This window comes from Oncorhynchus tshawytscha, linkage group LG25 (assembly GCF_018296145.1).
Source record: "Oncorhynchus tshawytscha isolate Ot180627B linkage group LG25, Otsh_v2.0, whole genome shotgun sequence".
NCBI lineage: Eukaryota > Metazoa > Chordata > Actinopteri > Salmoniformes > Salmonidae > Oncorhynchus > Oncorhynchus tshawytscha.
This window is the reverse complement of record NC_056453.1, coordinates 24,840,910-24,859,660: the sequence shown is the minus strand read 5'-3', so window position 1 is coordinate 24,859,660 and position 18,751 is coordinate 24,840,910. Positions and strand designations below refer to the sequence as shown.

General features: G+C 43.7%; 1 protein-coding gene across 8 annotated transcripts in view; it reads right to left on the bottom strand.

Moving 5' to 3' along the window:
• Positions 1-18,751, bottom strand: part of sdk2b (sidekick cell adhesion molecule 2b) — a 474,295-nt gene that overhangs the window by 114,604 nt on the left and 340,940 nt on the right. For all 8 annotated transcript variants that reach the window (XM_042306157.1, XM_042306161.1, XM_042306158.1 and 5 more), the window contains exon 3: positions 131-237. In XM_042306157.1, coding sequence (XP_042162091.1) covers positions 131-237 — 107 coding nt within the window. The remainder of the gene's footprint in view (positions 1-130; positions 238-18,751) is intronic.

The window sequence follows — 18,751 nt, the reverse complement described above, 5'->3', positions numbered from 1 at the left end:
ACACACACACACACACACACACACACACACACACACACACACACACACACACACACACACACACACACACACACACACACACACACACACACACACACACACACACACACACATACACACAGTCACTTACATGCCACCTGTACTTCAGTCCTCCTCTGTAGTAAGGCTCCTACACGGTTCCTGACGATACATCGGTAGAAGCCAGCATGGGAACGGTCCAGGGAGGGAATCAGGTACCTGTAAAACGCACATTACACACACATTAGATATCTGGAACATCTCCAATACATACTCATCAGAGAGTTGGAACACACACAATACACCCACGTGACTGAAACACACACAATACACCCACATGACTGAAACACACACAATACACCCACATGACTGAAACACACACAATACACCTACATGACTGAAACACACACAATACACCCACATGACTGAAACGCACACAATACACCCACATGACTGAAACACACACAATACACCCACATGATGGGAACACACACAATACACCCACATCAGAACCACAGATATGTACATTCAACAAACATGGTGCAACTGTGCTATTGCAGAAAGAGGAGAAAATTAAACAGAGAGTCAAGGGGAAGAGAGAGAGAGAGAGAGAGAGAGAGAGAGAGAGAGAGAGAACTGAGCCTACATACAGCCTGATGATAATGACTCTCAAGTTCATCTATTCCCAGAGGGAAATTACCCCCAAGAGATTAGAGGAGCACTCACAGACACACACACACACACACACACACACACACACACACACACACACACACACACACACACACACACACACACACACACACACACACACACTGTGGGATTACATATACCTCCTCATCTATTCCTGAATGTATTACTGAAGCAGACCCTAGAGAGTCAAAAACAACAACAAGCACAACAACAACAACAACAATAACAATGTAGGTCTTATGTATCCAGCAGCCACCAGCCCACCCACACCCTCCTCTCAATTGCATACTCCTTGTCTCCTTTTTCCTCCTCAAAATCCATTGGCTGGGAAAGGTCCCTCCCTCTGACCTTCTCCTCCGATGGGTTTTGTGAAGGAGGTGATGAGAGAGGAAGCGAGGAGTATGCAATTGAGGATCTTCAATTCACTGTACATCCCATGGAGCTGCAGTACCTACTCCTCCCCATGTGGGGGCACCCAAGCACATAATATACAATACCATACCCCTTTTAGCCAGACATAGTAATAATGTCAAATTAATGATAAAGCACTAACACACACTTAGTAAGTCATGCTCTCTAAGTCTGGGTACAGTAAATGTCTGCTATGAAAGTGGGGGATATCACACAAGGAAATTACCACAAAAAGAGAAATGCAGAGAACGTCAGAGATAGCATCTGGACTCTCTGTGGTGACTGGTGAGTAGGATAGGAAATGTTTGAACGGTCAGAGTCCCTTGTCTCGCCTCGATGTGTTTGAAACTGGAATCAAACACAAGCCCTGGAGCTTTGATCAGATTGCTCAGGAAGCCAGACTCCACTACACCAAAGGAACATATCTCCCTATGCAACTGGGTCCTGGACTTTCTGACGGGCCATCCACAGGTGGTGAAGGTCGGCAACCTTACCTCCTCCACACTGATCCTCAACACAGGGGCACCACAAGGGTGTGTCCTCAGTCCCTTCCTCTACTCCATCACACAGTTCCAACTCCATCATCAAGTTCACTGACGACACAACAGTAAAAGGCCTGATTACCAACAACAACGAGACGGCCTACAGAAAGGAGGTAGGCACTCTGACTGTGTGGTGCCAGGTAAACAACCTCTCCATCAATGTCAGCCAAACTAAGGAGCTGACTGTGGATTTCAGGAGGAACCAGTCTGGGCACACCCCCATCCTCATCAATGGGGCCGCTGTGGAGACGGTCAAAAACGTAAAGTTCCTCGGCGTCCACATCTCCGAGGAGTTAAAATGGTCAAACCGTGGTGAAGGCGGCACAACAGCGCCTCTTCAACCTCAGGATGCTTAATTAATGAGGCCTGTCCCTGAGGGCTCTAACAGTGATGGACAGGAACACCATCGAGAGCATACTGTCGGGCTGCATCACAGCTTGGTACTGCAACTCCACCGCCGCTGACCGTAAGGCTCTACAGTGGGTGGTATGGTCAGCCGAACGCACCAATGTGTGCACACTGCTTGCCCAGGTGTTGGAAGGCCAAGAAGATCATGGAGGACTTCAGCCACCCGAGACACGGCCTGTTCTAGACGCTTCCATCACTCAGAAACGGGCAATATATGAGCATCATAGAAAAAACTGTCAGACTGGCCAATAGCTTCCACCCCAGACCATCAGGCTACTGAATAGCCACCAATAGGCAGCTACCTGCAATCATACCCTGCAATTACATCTGACTCTAATCTTTCCTTTGGTCTATTTAGCTACTCTGACTTTAAGGCTTTTTTCAAAATAAAGAGAGTGTCTGGTCTATACATTTTCCTGCACAAATCCTCTGTGTGATAATCAGAGATTGTTGACAAAATACTGGTGGTACTGCAACTCTCTTCTTGGAGCCAGACTGATGTTACACCACACGACCAATAGGGGGAGCTGTTCACAATGCCTGTATATGTAACCAGGGCTGTATTGTGCTGGTATTTTAGAAACAGTTAACAGACCCATCTTTAACACCTTCACGTCATCAGTCATGTTGCAGGACAAGTCTTCAAAACGATGTCATTCTGCCCTGATAAGTTGTTATAACATTTAACTGACACACAGTAACATGTTAATACTGAGTTAAGTAAGATTACACAATCTAAAAGTTATGATCTGAGCTCTGGCTCTAAATAGCTCCAGTAAATGAAACCCTTTTCTTCACAGTCACGCCACTTACTCACTTAACTTTGAAAGCGTTCCAAGCGGTTCCTGTCTGCGATCCGACAGATAGATATAAAGGTACATAACCTGGTGACCTTGGGCTACAAATTACTGTAGTGGGAAAGCTCTCCCTGACCCTGCGGATCAATGCTGCAGAAAAGGGGGACAGAGACAGAGACAGAGAGGGACGAGGGAAAGAGAAACAGAGGGAGGGAGAGAGAGAGCAAGGAGAGAAAGCAAGGGAGGATAGAGGAGGATCATCTGGAGTTTCGATCTTGGTGCTTTAAAAAGCTATTGACCTCAGATGAAGATCAATAGACACAATAGAGTGGGGAAGGTAAAGAGATACGCCAAGCCAGAGGGGATAAGATGAAAAGAGATAGATAGATAGATAGATAGATAGAGAGAGAGAGAGAGAGAGAGAGAGAGAGAGAGAGAGAGAGAGAAAAAATAATGAGAGAAAAAGAGTGAGCGAGAAAGAGAGAGAGAGAGAGAGGGGAGGGAGGGAGGGAGGGAGGGAGGGAGGGAGGGAGGGAGGGAGGGAGGGAGGGAGGGAGGGAGGGAGGGAGGGAGGGAGGGAGGGAGGGAGGGAGGGAGGGAGGGAGGGGAAATAGACAACAAGCAGCTAGACGCACATCATCTAGTGAAGGAAAGACAACAAGGTCTGTCTGGAACTGGCTAGAGATGAGGACCAGTCAATATTAACCCTTATTGACCCTGTTGACTGCTATGTTTCTATGCCCACTGGCATTCCTATGGGCTTCATTCACACCTATTTTTCTAGATATTCTTGTGATTTTTGGATGCACTATGGTTGCTTCTCAAATCATTGATTACTCCTCTCTCCTCCTTACAAGAAGAAGATGTGACAGAAGGGACCTTGGACCTTGTCCTCCAATACACTCTTAGAAAAAGGTTTCCAAAGTGTTTTTTTTTTGCAGAGGGTTAGGGTTCTACCACTAACTGTTTTGATCAGAAGAACCCTTTGTGGGAGACAAGGGTTCACATATTGTTATCACATTAATTCATTTGGTTTTCCCGTAAGAGTAGTGTCACCCTTTCACTCTCTCCATCCCTCTCTTCACTCCTCCTTTTAATCCCTCTCTCATCCCTCTCTCCATGCCTCTCTCCTCTCTCCATCCCTCTCTATCCCTCTCATCCCTCTCTCAACCCCTCATCCCTCTCTCCATCCCTCTCTCCATCCCTCTCCATCCCTCTCTCATCCCTCTCTCCATCACTCTCTCCATCCCTCTCCATCCCTCTCCATCCCTCTCTTATACCTCTCTCCATCCCTCTCTCTATGCCTCTCTCCTCCCTCCATGCCTCTCCATCCCTCTCCATCCCTCTCTCATCCCTCTCTCCATCCCTCTCTCCATCTCTCTCTCCATCTCTCTCTCCATCCCTCTCTCCATCCCTCTCCATCCCTCTCTCCATCCCCCTCTCCATCCCTCTCTCCATGCCTCTCTCCTCCCTCCATCTCTCTCTCGATCCTTCTCCCAATCCCTCTCTTCATCCCTCTCTCCTCCCTCCCTCTCTCCATCCCTTCTCCTTTTCTCTCCATCCCTCTCTCAACTCCTCCCCAGGCCTCTCAACTCCTCCCAGGCCAATTAAAGGAGGACAAGACGCAGAGTAACTGTCCAATGGAACATCAATCAATCACCCTCCAACATCCCTGCACCCTGCTGACTCCCCCAACCTGCTAGACGTCATGCACACCGCACTGAGCTCCGCAAAGGTTAATTGCATTCATTATAGAGAGAGAGAGGGAAAGGGGGAGGAAACTCAGGCTAAAGTCACCCTGAAGGTTCTGGCTCAAGACTGAATTCTCCACATTCCTCCGCAAGGTTAGGCTGCGGAGCACAAAACATCACTTGTCAGCTTTCTCTCCCCCTCTACCTATCCCTCCCCCCTCTCTTTCTACCTCTCTCTCCGCATTACTGCAGGGGATCCATCTGATTCAATCTGCTACATCCATAGCATGCTGCACTACATACAGTACATACAAAACACCCATTCTGTTTACTTGCGCTAGCAGGTCTTAATTGACCTGGCGAACACAACAAGAAGAAGCCTCACTAACGTCACTAGCTTAACAATCGCTCCTAATTAGGCCATTAACACTAATAGACTTCACACCAGAAGTAATTTAGTCCAGTTGGCTGGTCTTGCTCTGTGCTAACCCCAGAACTAATATGGTTTGATACCCCATTACAGACAGGTTATTACAGCCCTCTCTGGCTCCTCCCATTCCTGATCCCTCCATCGCCCCAGGCACCTGTCAATCACTGTCTCCTCCTCTCCTCCCTCTTCCTGCCTCATTCACGCCCTCCCTCCTCCTGGCTCAGCCGTGCAATCTGAATGTCTACCTGCTGCACATGGAAGCCTAAAACTACACGTGAGGACATGTGAGAACACAATTTCGTGAAGTTATTGTGGCATAAATGTGATAACATGAGGATGCAAAATGTCAGCATGTGATACCATGAGACTACACATGTGATAACAATATCTCATGTGAATCCTATTGGACAACATGGGGATGCAACATTTCACCATGTGATACCATGAAATTACATGTGACAACAATTGAGCACATGTGAAAACCAAGATGTCAAACATCATTAAGAATAATTAACTTTCAAATCTACAACTAGTTACTGTATTTTTTTACAGGTAAATTAAGGTGTTAATGGACAGTATACTGCTTACTTGGAACTCAACCTTTGAACTCACAACCTCTTGATTGCTAGCTACTTGAAGTTCCTGCTGAGCCACCAGGTCTATGGGTATAATAGACTAAATACAAATACAAATACTATATGTTTATTGCCAAGAATACATTTCTGCACTTTGCCTAAAGTTTCAGTAAACACAAAGTAAATATATACAACAATGTGGAGGTGTTATTTCTATAAAATGACAGTATGCTGCTGTATTCTGATTTACATTTCTGTAAAATCTTGTTTAATGTTGTAATGTAAAGAAAATTGGGACTCAGCCTTAACACTAGAACCGCCATAGGCGGACTGGGAATGTAATGACCCACTGGGAATGTAATGACCCACTGGGAATGTAATGACCCACTGGGAATGTAATGAAAGAAATAAAAGTTGAAATAAATCATTATCTCTACTGTTATTCTGACATTTCACATTCTTAAAATAAAGTGGTGAATCTAACTGACCTAAGACAGGGACTTTTTACTGGGATTAAATGTCAGGAATTGTGAAAAACTGAGTTGAAATGTAGTTGGCTAAGGTGTATGTAAACTTCCGATTTCAACTGTATGTCCTGCTCCTTCCCTGACTTTTCCAAAATGTTTGTATTTTACACTGCTCATTTGTCCAAATTTTTGAATCACAAACAGAAAAGTATTAAGAGCCTTCTTACCTATTCCCAACTTAACCCGCCAAGACAATTTACTGTAAGATGTTGGTACCCAGCCAGGCGCTAATGTGTCTCTCTCTCTCCTCACTGAATGAATGACAAATGGATGAATGGGCGATAATTGTGCACCTTACTTCACAATTGAATTTAAATGAAGCCTAACTGAATAATAAGGAGGGTGAAGAGGTTGATTTCATTTAGAAAGACAATCGTATCATGATGAGTTTGTGTTATGTCTATTCATCAGTAGCAGACAATTTGACCGCGCACCTTGCAGATTGATAACATTCTGTTTAACGTTTGACTTTGTAAAAAGATGCTGTTATGGGACTGTTGTATTGTAAGGAAAACAAAAACATGCTACATGTTGCAGTAGGCCTTCAGAATAATGTAACACATATCCTATCCAGCAAAGCAAACCATGCCAGCCCACTGAATGAATGACAAATGGATGGAATTACTTCACAATCAAATTTAAATTAGGACTAACTGAATGATGAGGGTGAAGAGGTTGATTGAATTTCGAACAACAATACCGTAAGGATGAGTTTGTGTTATGGCTATTGATCAGCGTTGGCGATCATTTTTTAACATTTTACAGCGCGCCTTGTCAAATCAAATCAAACTGTATTTGTCACGTGCCGAATACAACAGGTGTAAACCTTATCGTGAAATGCTTACTTATAAGCCCTTAACCAACAATGCAGTGCAAGAAAGAGTTAAGAAAATATTTACCAAATAAAATAAGGTAAAGAATATTTAACAAGTAACACAATAAAATAACAACAACGAGGCTATATACAGTGGGTACCGGTCCCGAGTCAATGTGCGGGGATACAGGTTAATCAAGGTAATTTGTACATGTAGGTAGGGGTGAAGCGGCTATGCATAGATAATAAACAGTGAGTAAGAGCAGTGTAAAAACAATTGGGGGGGGTCAATGTAAATAGTCCGGGTGGCCATTTGATTAATTGTTCAGCAGTCTTATGGATTGGGGGTAGAAGCTGTTAAGGAGCCTTTTGGTCCCAGGCTTGGAGCTCCAGTAACGCGTGCCGTGCGGTAGCAGAGAGAACAGTCTAGGTCTTGGGTGACTGGAGTCTTTGACAATTTTTTGGGCTTTCCTCTGACATCGCCTAGTATATAGGTCCTGGATGGCTGTAAACTTGGCCCCAGTGATGTACTGGGCCGTACGCACTACCCTCTGTAGTGCCTTACGGTCAGATGCCGAGCAGTTGCCATACCAGGCAGTGATGCAACTGGTCAGGATGCTCTCGATGGTGCAGCCTTTTGAGGATCTGGGGACCCATGACAAATCTTTTCAGTCTCCTGAGGGGGGAAAAGTGTTGTCGTGCCCTCTTCACGACCGTCTTGGTGTGTCTGGACCATGATAGTTTGTTGGTGATGTGGACACCAAGGAACTTGAAACTCTCAACCCGATCCACTACAGCCCCGTCAATGTCAATGGGGGCCTGTTCGGCCAGCCTTTTTCTGTAGTACATGATCAGCTCCTTTGTCTTGCTCACTGTTTACAACCACTGTCTGTTCACATGGGCGGGGCCACTGAGTTGGCAGAGTTTACTCTATGACAAATTGTTCTCTCATTGAGAAGTGAATTTACATTTAATCATTTCACAAATAGTTTCATATTAAACATTTAAATTGCACAACATTCCATGTGAATCTGATAACTATAATGTGTAGACTTTCCAAGATACAGTTTATGTCATCCTATCATTAGTAATAATGTCTCAGATGACAACTGATCTGGTATTATATTCTTTAAGTACCAGGTTTACACCTGTTGTATTCGGCACATGTGACAAATACAGTTTGATTTGATTTGACAAGGCGCGCTGTAAAATGTTAAAAAATGATATATTTTCAGCTGGTTGGATTACCGAAATATGGTTCCTTTCCCCACCCTTTTGATGTTATAAGACTCTCTCTATGTTAACAAAGGACTTACCAAGAGTCACTCTGTAGAGTAGGGAGAGAGAAAAGGGGAAAGGTATTTATGGGGGTCATAAACCTCCCCCATCAGGCCAACGTCATGACATCACATTCAAGGAGAGGTTGTTGTCCTGGCACAACAATGCCAGGTCTCTGACCTCCTCCCTATAGGCTGTCTCATTGTTGTTGGTAATCAGGTCTACCATTGTTGTGTCCTTAGCAAACTTAATGATGGTGTTGAGTCGTGTTTGGCCACGCAGTCATGGGTGAACATGGAGTACAGGAGGGGACTAAGCACACGTCCCTGAGCGGCCCCAGTGTTGAGTATCAGCATGGCAGATGTGTTGTTGCCTACCCTTGTGGGTTGGTACTAGGGCTGTGGTGGTCACAAAATTTAATCAGCCGGTTATTGTCAAGGAAATAGCTGTCGGTCTCACGGTAAATGACCGATAACTAACATAAACACATTTAGCATCTCCTGGCTTAGAAGCCATTCTAATAAATCCATGTAATATAGATATGAAGAAAATGTAGTCCATTTCAGAAGAAAAGAATAGCATGCTCTGAGTTGTCCTTGTGTTAGGTCCTAATGTGGCTATGCCATATGGCTGTGGGCTACACTAGTTCATTTAGCAGACAAGATTTGCGTATAATTCCGTGGCATTATATTATAAGATTTTATAGCATGAAGAATTCAATTGAAGAAAGCTGAATAAAATAGAAATATGTTCTCCAAACGATCTGAGGGAGTGAACACATGGCTATTCTGTGTTGAGCAGTTAACAAAGAAACAGCTACTCCTATATTCTCACTCAGACACTGGAGACAGAGACATCACCTCAATGTATATATATGGTTTGTGATTCAAACCTTTGCATTTTGGAATTAGACCAATTGATTATCCTTAGTCTAACACTGAGACAGCTTGGACAGAGCCAAAAATTGGAGGACCCTGTGGATAGATTAGACTCTGTGGGAGTAGTGTTGTGGGCATGCAGCCGGACCTCTAGCACTGTGGCTGAAGCTGGGAGAGTCATCTTGTGACTGATGGGTTTTGGAAGAGAGGAGAGGAGCAATGCTTTAATAGAGGTACATATGCAGGATGCTACCCTCCACAGCATGGCCTTTGCTCCAGATCAAAACTGCAAACCTACAACCTCATTTTATCCAAAATTAACCGGAGAGATTACTGCTTCCAAGGTTTCCTTTTTCCAAGCTATACGGAGGGTGCTCAAGCAAACAAACAGCAGAAACCTGAGGACACTGAGTGAGTAGTGTTTGTGTTTGGTCTGATGCTATTTTGAAAGCCAAGAAGAAGAAAAAATAAATATATAAAGGAAAAATAAAGTACATTACAATGATATATTTTACTTTATGGGGACTGTATGGTTAGTTAATGCTGCCAGGCTTGCAAGGACAGACCAGATACAACTTCAATTAGCACTGATGTGTGAAGTAAAATGTGTCAATGCCTTTGGGCTCAACAAGTGGCAGGAGTCTTTGAAGCGTCCTCTGAAGCCCCCTCCTGCTGTTCAAAGACCATTCACTGGCATTTTCTACAAGAAATCTGCCTCCAGAAGTAAAAGCTTCTCCCAAGTGGGTGTGACACCTACTCCCGTTGCCTGCTGCAGTGCTGCTTGGATTCCACCTGGCGATCTGTTCACCATCTGCCTTGGTCTGTCTCCCTCTGTCTGTTACAGGTACCCCCACCACACTCCCCCCTCTTTCCTGAGCTTTCACTCGCCTCCAGCAGACACACACTGTTGGGGCGAGTGACTCTGAACTTACAATGGCCCCAAGTTGTTATTATTATTATTTTTTTCTTGTGCATTTTGCTATTTTGCTATTTGCCTCATGACTCCTGCATACTTTGTTGACTACAAACTTGCTTTACCAGACCGTGGGAATGAATATGTTTGTTCCCACACTCGGGACTCTGACTCTCTATTGGTTACACAGACTTTTGGCCTTCCATCCTATTCTAACCAATCTCACAAGGTAAGACTCCAAACACTCTCCTCACTCCTCACTCAAAAGCTACTCTCCTCGATGTTATCCTCACAAATAATCCTGATAGGTATCAGTCTGGTGTTATCTGTAATGACCTTAGTGATCACTGTTTTACAGCCTGTGTTCGTAAAGGCTGCTCAGTGAAACGACCTGTCCTAATTTGTCATAGACGCTTGCTAAAAAACTTTAATGAGCAAGCCTTCCTTCATGAACTGGCCTCTGTAAAATGGTATAGAATCAGCTTGATCCCCTCTGTCGAAGACGCTTGGATCTTCTATTTTGATATTTTCCGTGGTATTGTTAACAAACACGCCCCATAAAGAAAATTATAATTATAAACAGGTTCAGCCCCTAGTTCAACCGTGGTCTTGCCAAGTTACTCCATCTTAAAAATTGCATTTGGTGAAAGGCTCGGAACACACATACTCAGGCTGACTGGCTCTCGTTCAGGCAAATGAGAAATAAGTGCACTCAGGCTATCCGGAAGGCCAAAGTTAGTTACTTTAAGGAGTAGTTCTCTCTCTCTGTGGGTCTAACCCGAAGAAGTTCTGGAAAAAGGTTAAAGACTTGGAGAATAAACCCTCCTTCTCACAGCTGCCCATGTCCCTTAATGTTGATGATGTGGTTGTTACTGACAAGAAGCAGGCTGAGCTCTTTAATAACCACTTCATTAACCTCTTTGGGCTAGGGGGCAGTATTTTGATGTCTGGATGAAAAGCGTGCCCAAAGTGAACTGCCTGTTACTCAGGCCCAGAAGCTAGGATCTGCATATGGTAGATTTGGATAGAAAAGAATCTAAAGTTTCTACAACCTTTAAAATAATGTCTGTGAGTATAACAGAACTGATATGGCAGGCAAAAACCCGAGGTCAAACCATCCAGAAAAAAACTAATTCAGCCCAACACTGTTTCCAATGACTGTCATGTTTAATATGAGGGGAAAACCTCCCAGATTGCAGTTCCTAGTGCTTCCACTAGATGTCTTTAGAAAGAGTTTCAGGCTTGTTTTTGGAAAAAGGAGCTAGAATTTGTCGTTTTTCTAAGTGGCTCCCATTTTGGCTGTAGTGTTTTCATACACGTGGATGAGAGCGTTTTCTTTGTTGTTTATCTCAGGTAAAGACAATAACAATTCTCCGTCTTAAATTTGATTGTTTATTTACGTATAAGGGTACCTGAGGTTTGATTAAAAACGTTGTTTGACTTGTTTGGAGAAGTTTATTGGTAACGTTTGGAATTAATTTTGTATGCATTTTGAAGGAGGGAAACCGGTGGATTATTGAATGAAGTGCGGCAGTTAAACTGAGTTTTTGGGGATTTATCGAACAAAAGGACCATTTGTGATGTAGCTGGGACCTTTTGGAGTGCCAACAGAAGAAGATCTTCAAAGGTAAGGCATTTATTTTATCGCTATTTCTGACTTTCATGGCGCAGCTGCCTGGTTGTAAAAATGTTTTTAATGCTTTTGTGTGCGGGGCGCTGTCCTCAGACAATCGCATAGTGTGCTTTCGCCGTAAAGCCTTTTTGAAATCTGACACAGCAGATGAATTAACTTCTTATGGCTGGGGGGCAGTATTGAGTAGCTTGGATGAATAAGTTGCCCAACGTAAATGGCCTGCTCCTCAGTCTCAGTTGCTAATATATGCATATTATTATTAGTATTGGATAGAAATCACTCTAAAGTTTCTAAACCTGTTTGAATGATGTCTGTGAGTATAACAGAACTCATATGGCAGGCAAAATCCTGAGGAGAAATCAAAACAGGAAGTGAGAAATCTGAGCTTGGTATGTATTCACCACAGTTCCCAATGAAATTCCCTTGAGATATTAATGATGTTGCACTTCCTAGGGCTTCCACTAGATATCACCCGTCTATAGCAATTTGAATGAGACTTCTACTGTGTTGTGGGACTGAATGAGAGCAGAATCTATCAGGGGACTGTCAGTCAGCCATTTTCTGATCACGCGCATTCCTCATGGTATCCACTTGCGTTCCATTGCTCATCAAGACACAAAGGAATACTCCGGTTGGAACTTTATTGGAGCTATATGTTAAAAACATCCAAATGATTGATTCTGTACTTAGTTTGAAATGTTTCTTCGACCTGTAATATAACTTTTTGAAGTTTTTGTCTGACATAACGCTGACCAGAATGAGTGTTTGGATATGTATGCCAAATTATCGAACAAAACAAACATTGTGGACCTGGGATTCCTGGAGTGCTTTCTGATGAAGACTATAAATACAAACCCCCAACAGGAATATCTATGTAAATCTAGGTATAGGAGTATCGTAGTGTGTGCACAGATTCAACTGTATGAATAGATTAGTGTGTCTGTCTCCCATGGATGTAGGTAAGGGAATATTTACCATGTAATTTCTTGTTGATGTTCACGCCAACATGGCGGCTATTGTGAATATTTCTTCTGAGCGCTGTTTCAGATTATTGCATGGTGTACTAATTCCGTAAAGTTTTTTAAAAAATCAGACACAGCGGTTGCATTATGGAGAGGTATATCTATAATTCCATGTGTATAACTTGTATTATCATCTACATTTATGATGAGTATTTCTGTTGAATGATGTGGCTATGCAAAATCACTGGATGTTTTTGGAACTAGTGAATGTAACGCACCAATGTAAACTCATATTTTGATAAATATGAACTTTATCAAACAAAACATGTATTGTGTAACATAAAGTCCTATGTGTGTCATCTGATGAAGATCATCAAAGGTTAGTGATTCATTTTATCTCTATGCTTTTTGTGACTGCTATCTTTGGCTGGAAAAAATGGCTGTGTTTATTGTCGTTTGGTGGTGACCTAACATAATCGTTTGTGGTGCTTTTGCTGTAAAGCATATTTGAAATCAGACACTGTGGTTAACAACAAGATAACCTTTAAAATTGTATAAAATACATATATGTTTGAGGAATTTTAATTATGAGATTTCTGATGTTTTGAATTTGGCGCCCTGCACTTTCACTGGCTGTTGTCATATCGATCCCATAAACGGGATTTCAGCCCTAAGAAGTTTTAACAAGAAGTTAAGCATTTTTCTGATGTATGACACTTGTATTTTCATGAATGTTAAATATGACTATTTCTGTAATTTGAACTTCGCGCTCTGCAATTTCACCGAATGTTGTCGAGGTGGGTCACTTAGCGGAACTCCTGCGCTAGAAAGGTTATCAAAAGTGTTGGAAAAACTTGTCAATCATCCACTGACTGGCTTTCTTAATGTCTATAGTATTCTTTCGGGTATGCAATCTGGTTTCCTCTCAGGTTATGGACGTGTCACTGCAACCTTAAAGGTCCTCAATGATGTCACCATCGCCCTTGATTCTAAGCAATGTTGTGCTGTTATTTTTATTGACTTTTTATTAAAGCTTCTTTTTTTTAAAGCTTTTTATTAAAGCTTTTGATGCAGTACACCATTCCATTCTTGTGGTTTGGCTAAGGGGTATTGGCGTCTCTGAGAGGTCTTTGGCCTGGTTTGCTAACTACCTCTCTCAAAGAGTGCAGTGTATAAAGTCAGAAAATCTGCTGTCTCAGCCACTGCCTGTCACCAAGGGAGTACCCCAAGGCTCGATCCTAGGCCCCACGCTCTTCTCAATATATATCAACAACATAGCATAACATAGGCAGTAGGAAGCTCTCTCATCCATGTATATGCAGATGATACAGTCTTATAAAAAGCTGTCCCCTCCCCGGATTTTGTGTTAAATGCTCTACAACCAAGCTTTCTTAATGTCCAACAAGCGTTCTCTACCCTTAACCTTGTTCTGAACACCTCCAAAACAAATGTCATGTGGTCTGGTAAGAAGAATGCCATTCTTCCCACAGGTGTTATTAATACCTTTGAGGGTTTAGAGCTTGAGGTAGTCACCTCATTCAAGTATTTGGGAGTATGGCTAGATGGTGCACAGTCCTTCTCTCAGCACATTTCAAAGCTGCAGGATAAAGTTAAATCTAGACTTGGTTTCCTCTATCGTTTCCTCTTTCACCCCAGCTGCCAAACTAGCCCTGATTCAGATGACCACCCTACCCTTGCTAGATTACGGAGACATAATTTATAGATCGGCAAATAAGGGTGCTCTCGAGCGGCTAGATGTTCTTTACCATTCAGCCATCAGATTTGCCACCAATGCTCCTTATAGGACACATCACTGCACTCTATACTCCTCTGTAAACTGTTCATCTCTGTATACCCATCGCAAGACCCACTGGTTGATGCTTATTTATAAAACCCTCTTAGGCCTCACTCCCCTCTACCTGAGATATCTACTGCAGCTCTCATCCTTCACATACAACACCCGTTCTGCCAGTCACATTCTGTTAAAGGTCCCCAAAGCACACATCCCTGGGTCGCTCCTCTTTTCAGTTCACTGCAGCTAGCGACTGGAATGAGCTGCAACAAACACTCAAACTGGACAGTTTTATCTCAATCTCTTCATTTAAAGACTCAATCAAGGACACTCTAAATGACAGTTGTGGCTGCTTTGTGTGATGTATTGCTGTCTCTACCTTCAGATCGTCAGAGGATCTGCAGAGAAGAATGGGAGAAATTCCCCAAATACAGGTGTGCCATGCTTGTAGCGTCCTACCCAAGAAGACTCAAGGCTGTAAAAGCTGCCAAAGGTGCTTTATCAAAGTACTAAGTAAAAGGTCGGGAAAAAAGGTTTTGCTTTGTCTTTATGGGATGTTGTGTGTAGATTCATGAGGGGGAAAATGAGGCTGTAACATAACAAAATGTGGAAAAGGTCAAGGGGTCTGAATACTTTCGAATGCACTGTATACAAACGCATGTGGACACCCCTTAAAATGTGTGGATTTGGCTATTTCAGCCACACCTTTTGCTGACAGGTATATAAAATGGAGCACACAGCCATGCAATCTCCATAGACAAATATTGGCAGTAGAATGGCCTTACTGAAGAGCTCATTGACTTTCAACATGGCATCGCCATAGGATGCCACCTTTTCAACAAGTCAGTTAGTGAAATCTCTGCCTTGCTAGAGCTGCCCCGGTCAACTGTAATTGCTGTTATTGTGAAGTGAAAACGTCTAGGAGCAACAACGACTCAGCCGTGAAGTGGTAGACCACACAAGCGTGTAGCGAGAAAAAATTGTCTGCAACACTCTCTACAGAGTTCCAAACTGCCTCTGGAAGCAACGTCAGCACAATAACTGTTCGTCTGGAGCTTCATGAAATGGGTTTCCATGGCCGAGCAGCTGCACAGAAGCCTAAGATCATCATGCGTATTGCCAAGCGTCGGCTGGAGTGGTGTAAAGCTCGCCGCCATTGGATTCTGGAGCAGTGGAAACGCGTTCTCTGAAGTGATGAATCACACTTTACCATCTGGCAGTCTGATGGATGAATCTGGGTTTGGAGGATGCCAGGAGAACACTACTTGCCCCAATGCGTAGTGCCAAATGTAAAGTTTGGTGGAGGAGGAATAATGGTCTGGGGCTGTTTTTCATGGTTCGGACTAGGCTCCTTAGTTCCAGTGAAGGGAAATCTTAACGCTACAGCATACAATGACATTCCAGACTATTCTGTGCTTCCAACTTTGTGGCAACAGTTTAGGGAAGGCCCTTTCCTGTTTCAGCATGACAATGCCCCAGTACACAAAGCGTGGTCCATACAGAAATGATTTGTCGAGATTGGTGTGGAAGAACTTGACTGACCTGCACAGAGCCCTGACCTCAACCCCATCAAACACCTTTGGGATGAATTTGAACGCCGACTGCGAGCCAGGCCTAATCGCCCCCACCATTAGTTCCCGACCTCACTAATGCTCTTGTGGCTGAATGGAGGCAAGTCCCCCCAGTAATGTTCCAACATCTAGTGGAAAGCCTTCCCAGAAGAGTGGAGGCTGTTATAGTAGCAAAGGAGAGACCAACTCCATATTAATAGCCATGATTTGGAATGAGAGGTCTGACGAGTGGGTGTCCACATACATTTGGCATGTGTAGTGTATGTCAAATATGTACGTTGAAAACACTGTATGTTAAAAGCACTGTATGTTTATCATTAAAGACTTATTTTTGTTTGCAGGACAAATGTGAAAATCCACATTTGAAACGGAAATATCCTCAAGTGTGAAGTCTTCCAAAAACACATGGTTCACATGATTTCACATGTGCAAAACGTGGAAATGTCACATGTGCAATCATGTGATCTTTCCATGCCACAGTCAGAGCCGGTGACAGGTGGGACTGATGACGTTACAGTGTGGCAAGGGTACGGCAGGTTGGTGACCCTCTCATAGGCCCGTCACAAGCACACGCATCCCCAGTAAATACACTATGCATGGAATGGCATTTAAAAAGCCTCAGTGAATGAATCCCTTAACACTGGAGCACTCTGTGACCAGGCACACTGTTCAACTCCACACACTCAAACATGCACACACTCTCTGACTAACCATTATGAAGACAGAAAGAGAGAGAGACAGAGAGAGACAGAGAGAGAGGCAGAGAGAGACAGAGAAAGAAATAGCGCGCGCGAGAGAGAGAGCCAAGTTATTGTGTCTGGGGGAGGTAAGAATGTTGAGAGGAAATAATGGATGTTTTCAGTTATACAGAAGGTGTAATGTTTTCGCACTGAAAAAGATGTGGCATAAAGCGTAGTTCATCTTTAAATGTTTGTATTCTTTTCACCGCATCAGGGATAGCGGAACAGAATAGCATACTGTTATGGAACAGAATCCATTGTATTATACTGTGGAGAGACTCAGTTGCTCGGGATGCTAGTTGTGCTACCCAGCTCTCTACTCTACACAGCAATCCAACTATTCAGCCAAACTATTCACAGTCAAACTTTGTGCTTGTTAACTCAAGGAAAAGAAGCAAATGCTACCTCTGTACCCAAGCCAAAACGTGTGCCGTCTGTGGCGTTTTACACTGAAAAGGAGTCTTGCTCTCACAATGTAGCAATGCAGATGATTCAATTTGCTCAGGACAAGTTGCCACTGCCATCGCAACACAATGTGTAAGCACTGATGAGTTGTTCAGCTTGTGTTTGCGTCTGTATTGAGCACTGTGTACACCTGTAGACTCCTCTAAGATGTGTAATGATTCTAAAGCTCTTTGCACTGACACTAATATAACAGGAGTGCCACGAGGGAGGACAATATAGCAATATAAAGAATATTAGCCTCCTGAGCTGAAAAGTCTATATATTTTCCCTGCCCACCATATTTCTGTGTTGCTGTGTCACCTGGGTTGGATAGGACATTGCAAGCAGACGAAGAGGGATATGTTAAGCTTATGAAGCACTATAGCAATAGTAAAACACTATAGAGTATGTGTCCAGGGCCCACCATTTAGGGAATATGGTGTCATTTGGGACAAATCCCTGGTCTATTCGCCTTACTGTTGTTCCAAGTTACAGCAGTGAAGGTCTCGACTCTAATACCACACTCACATTTCCACACCCCTCCTTCTTACGCCTGCTATTTAGTTAGCGAGCCCAGCTTGTCCCCTACCCCTCTAGACAAGGAATATTATTGGATTGAACTCATGTTGATTTGTTCGGAGCTGGCATGAAATTGTTTCTGTTAATAAAAAATATACACGCTCGGTGGCAGGGCCAGGGCCGAGGCACGAAGAAGATTACTGGTTTTAAGTCAGAGGAGGAGAAGATGAGGCGAGGAGAGGGCCTGACAAGAGTAGAGCGGAGAGGGGCTTAGAGAGACTGTTAAGGCAGCGTGTCTGTATGTGAATTCACTGCTTCTCTCTGATAGCTAAAGTGGAGGGGAGTTAAAAGGCAAGGCCAGATGTGCTCTTTACGGCTCCATACATACACCCCTCTTCCTCTTCCTCGACCTCCTCCCTCCATTGCTCTGATGTCTTTTATTCTCTCCAGCTTTCAAACTCTCTCTCTCTCTCTCTCTCTCTCTCTCTCTCTCTCTCTCTCTTTTACCCTTTATCTCTCTTTCAACACACAAACCCACATGGAAACACACAAGTATTCACGCAAGCACACAAACAGAAATGCATGTGTCATGTTCGCACGCACATGACATCAGTGGCCTGATCAGTGGCCTGAGGACAGAAGGTTGCGTGTCCTGGTGTCTGTGTGAGTCTTTAAAACAGTGTTGATCACCAGAGACCTTGCATAACCTCATTACCATAAGGCTGGCGTTGACCTTCCCACTGCCCATCTCCCCTTACCTGTCACTGGGGAGGACATTGTGAGGGATGGGGCCACTACAAACACATGCAAGGACACACACTCAAACATCCGATAACACACACACACAAACAAACACTAAATCACACAGACAATAGCCTGTCCAGTAATTAGGAGCATTGGTCCCGCTAAGCCGTGAGCCATTATGTTTTCCATCTATGTATTGGTCCTGATGCACTGACTGTTACTGCTGTGTTCTCTCTGTCTGTGTTTTTATCTCCCTGAGGCATTGTAGAGAGCAGCAAGCAGCTCCATCAACACTAGACCTTTGTTCACCTCAGTCCAGTGTGTGGTGTAACAGGTCCAGTGTCAGCTCACCGTCTCAACGTTCCATTTAG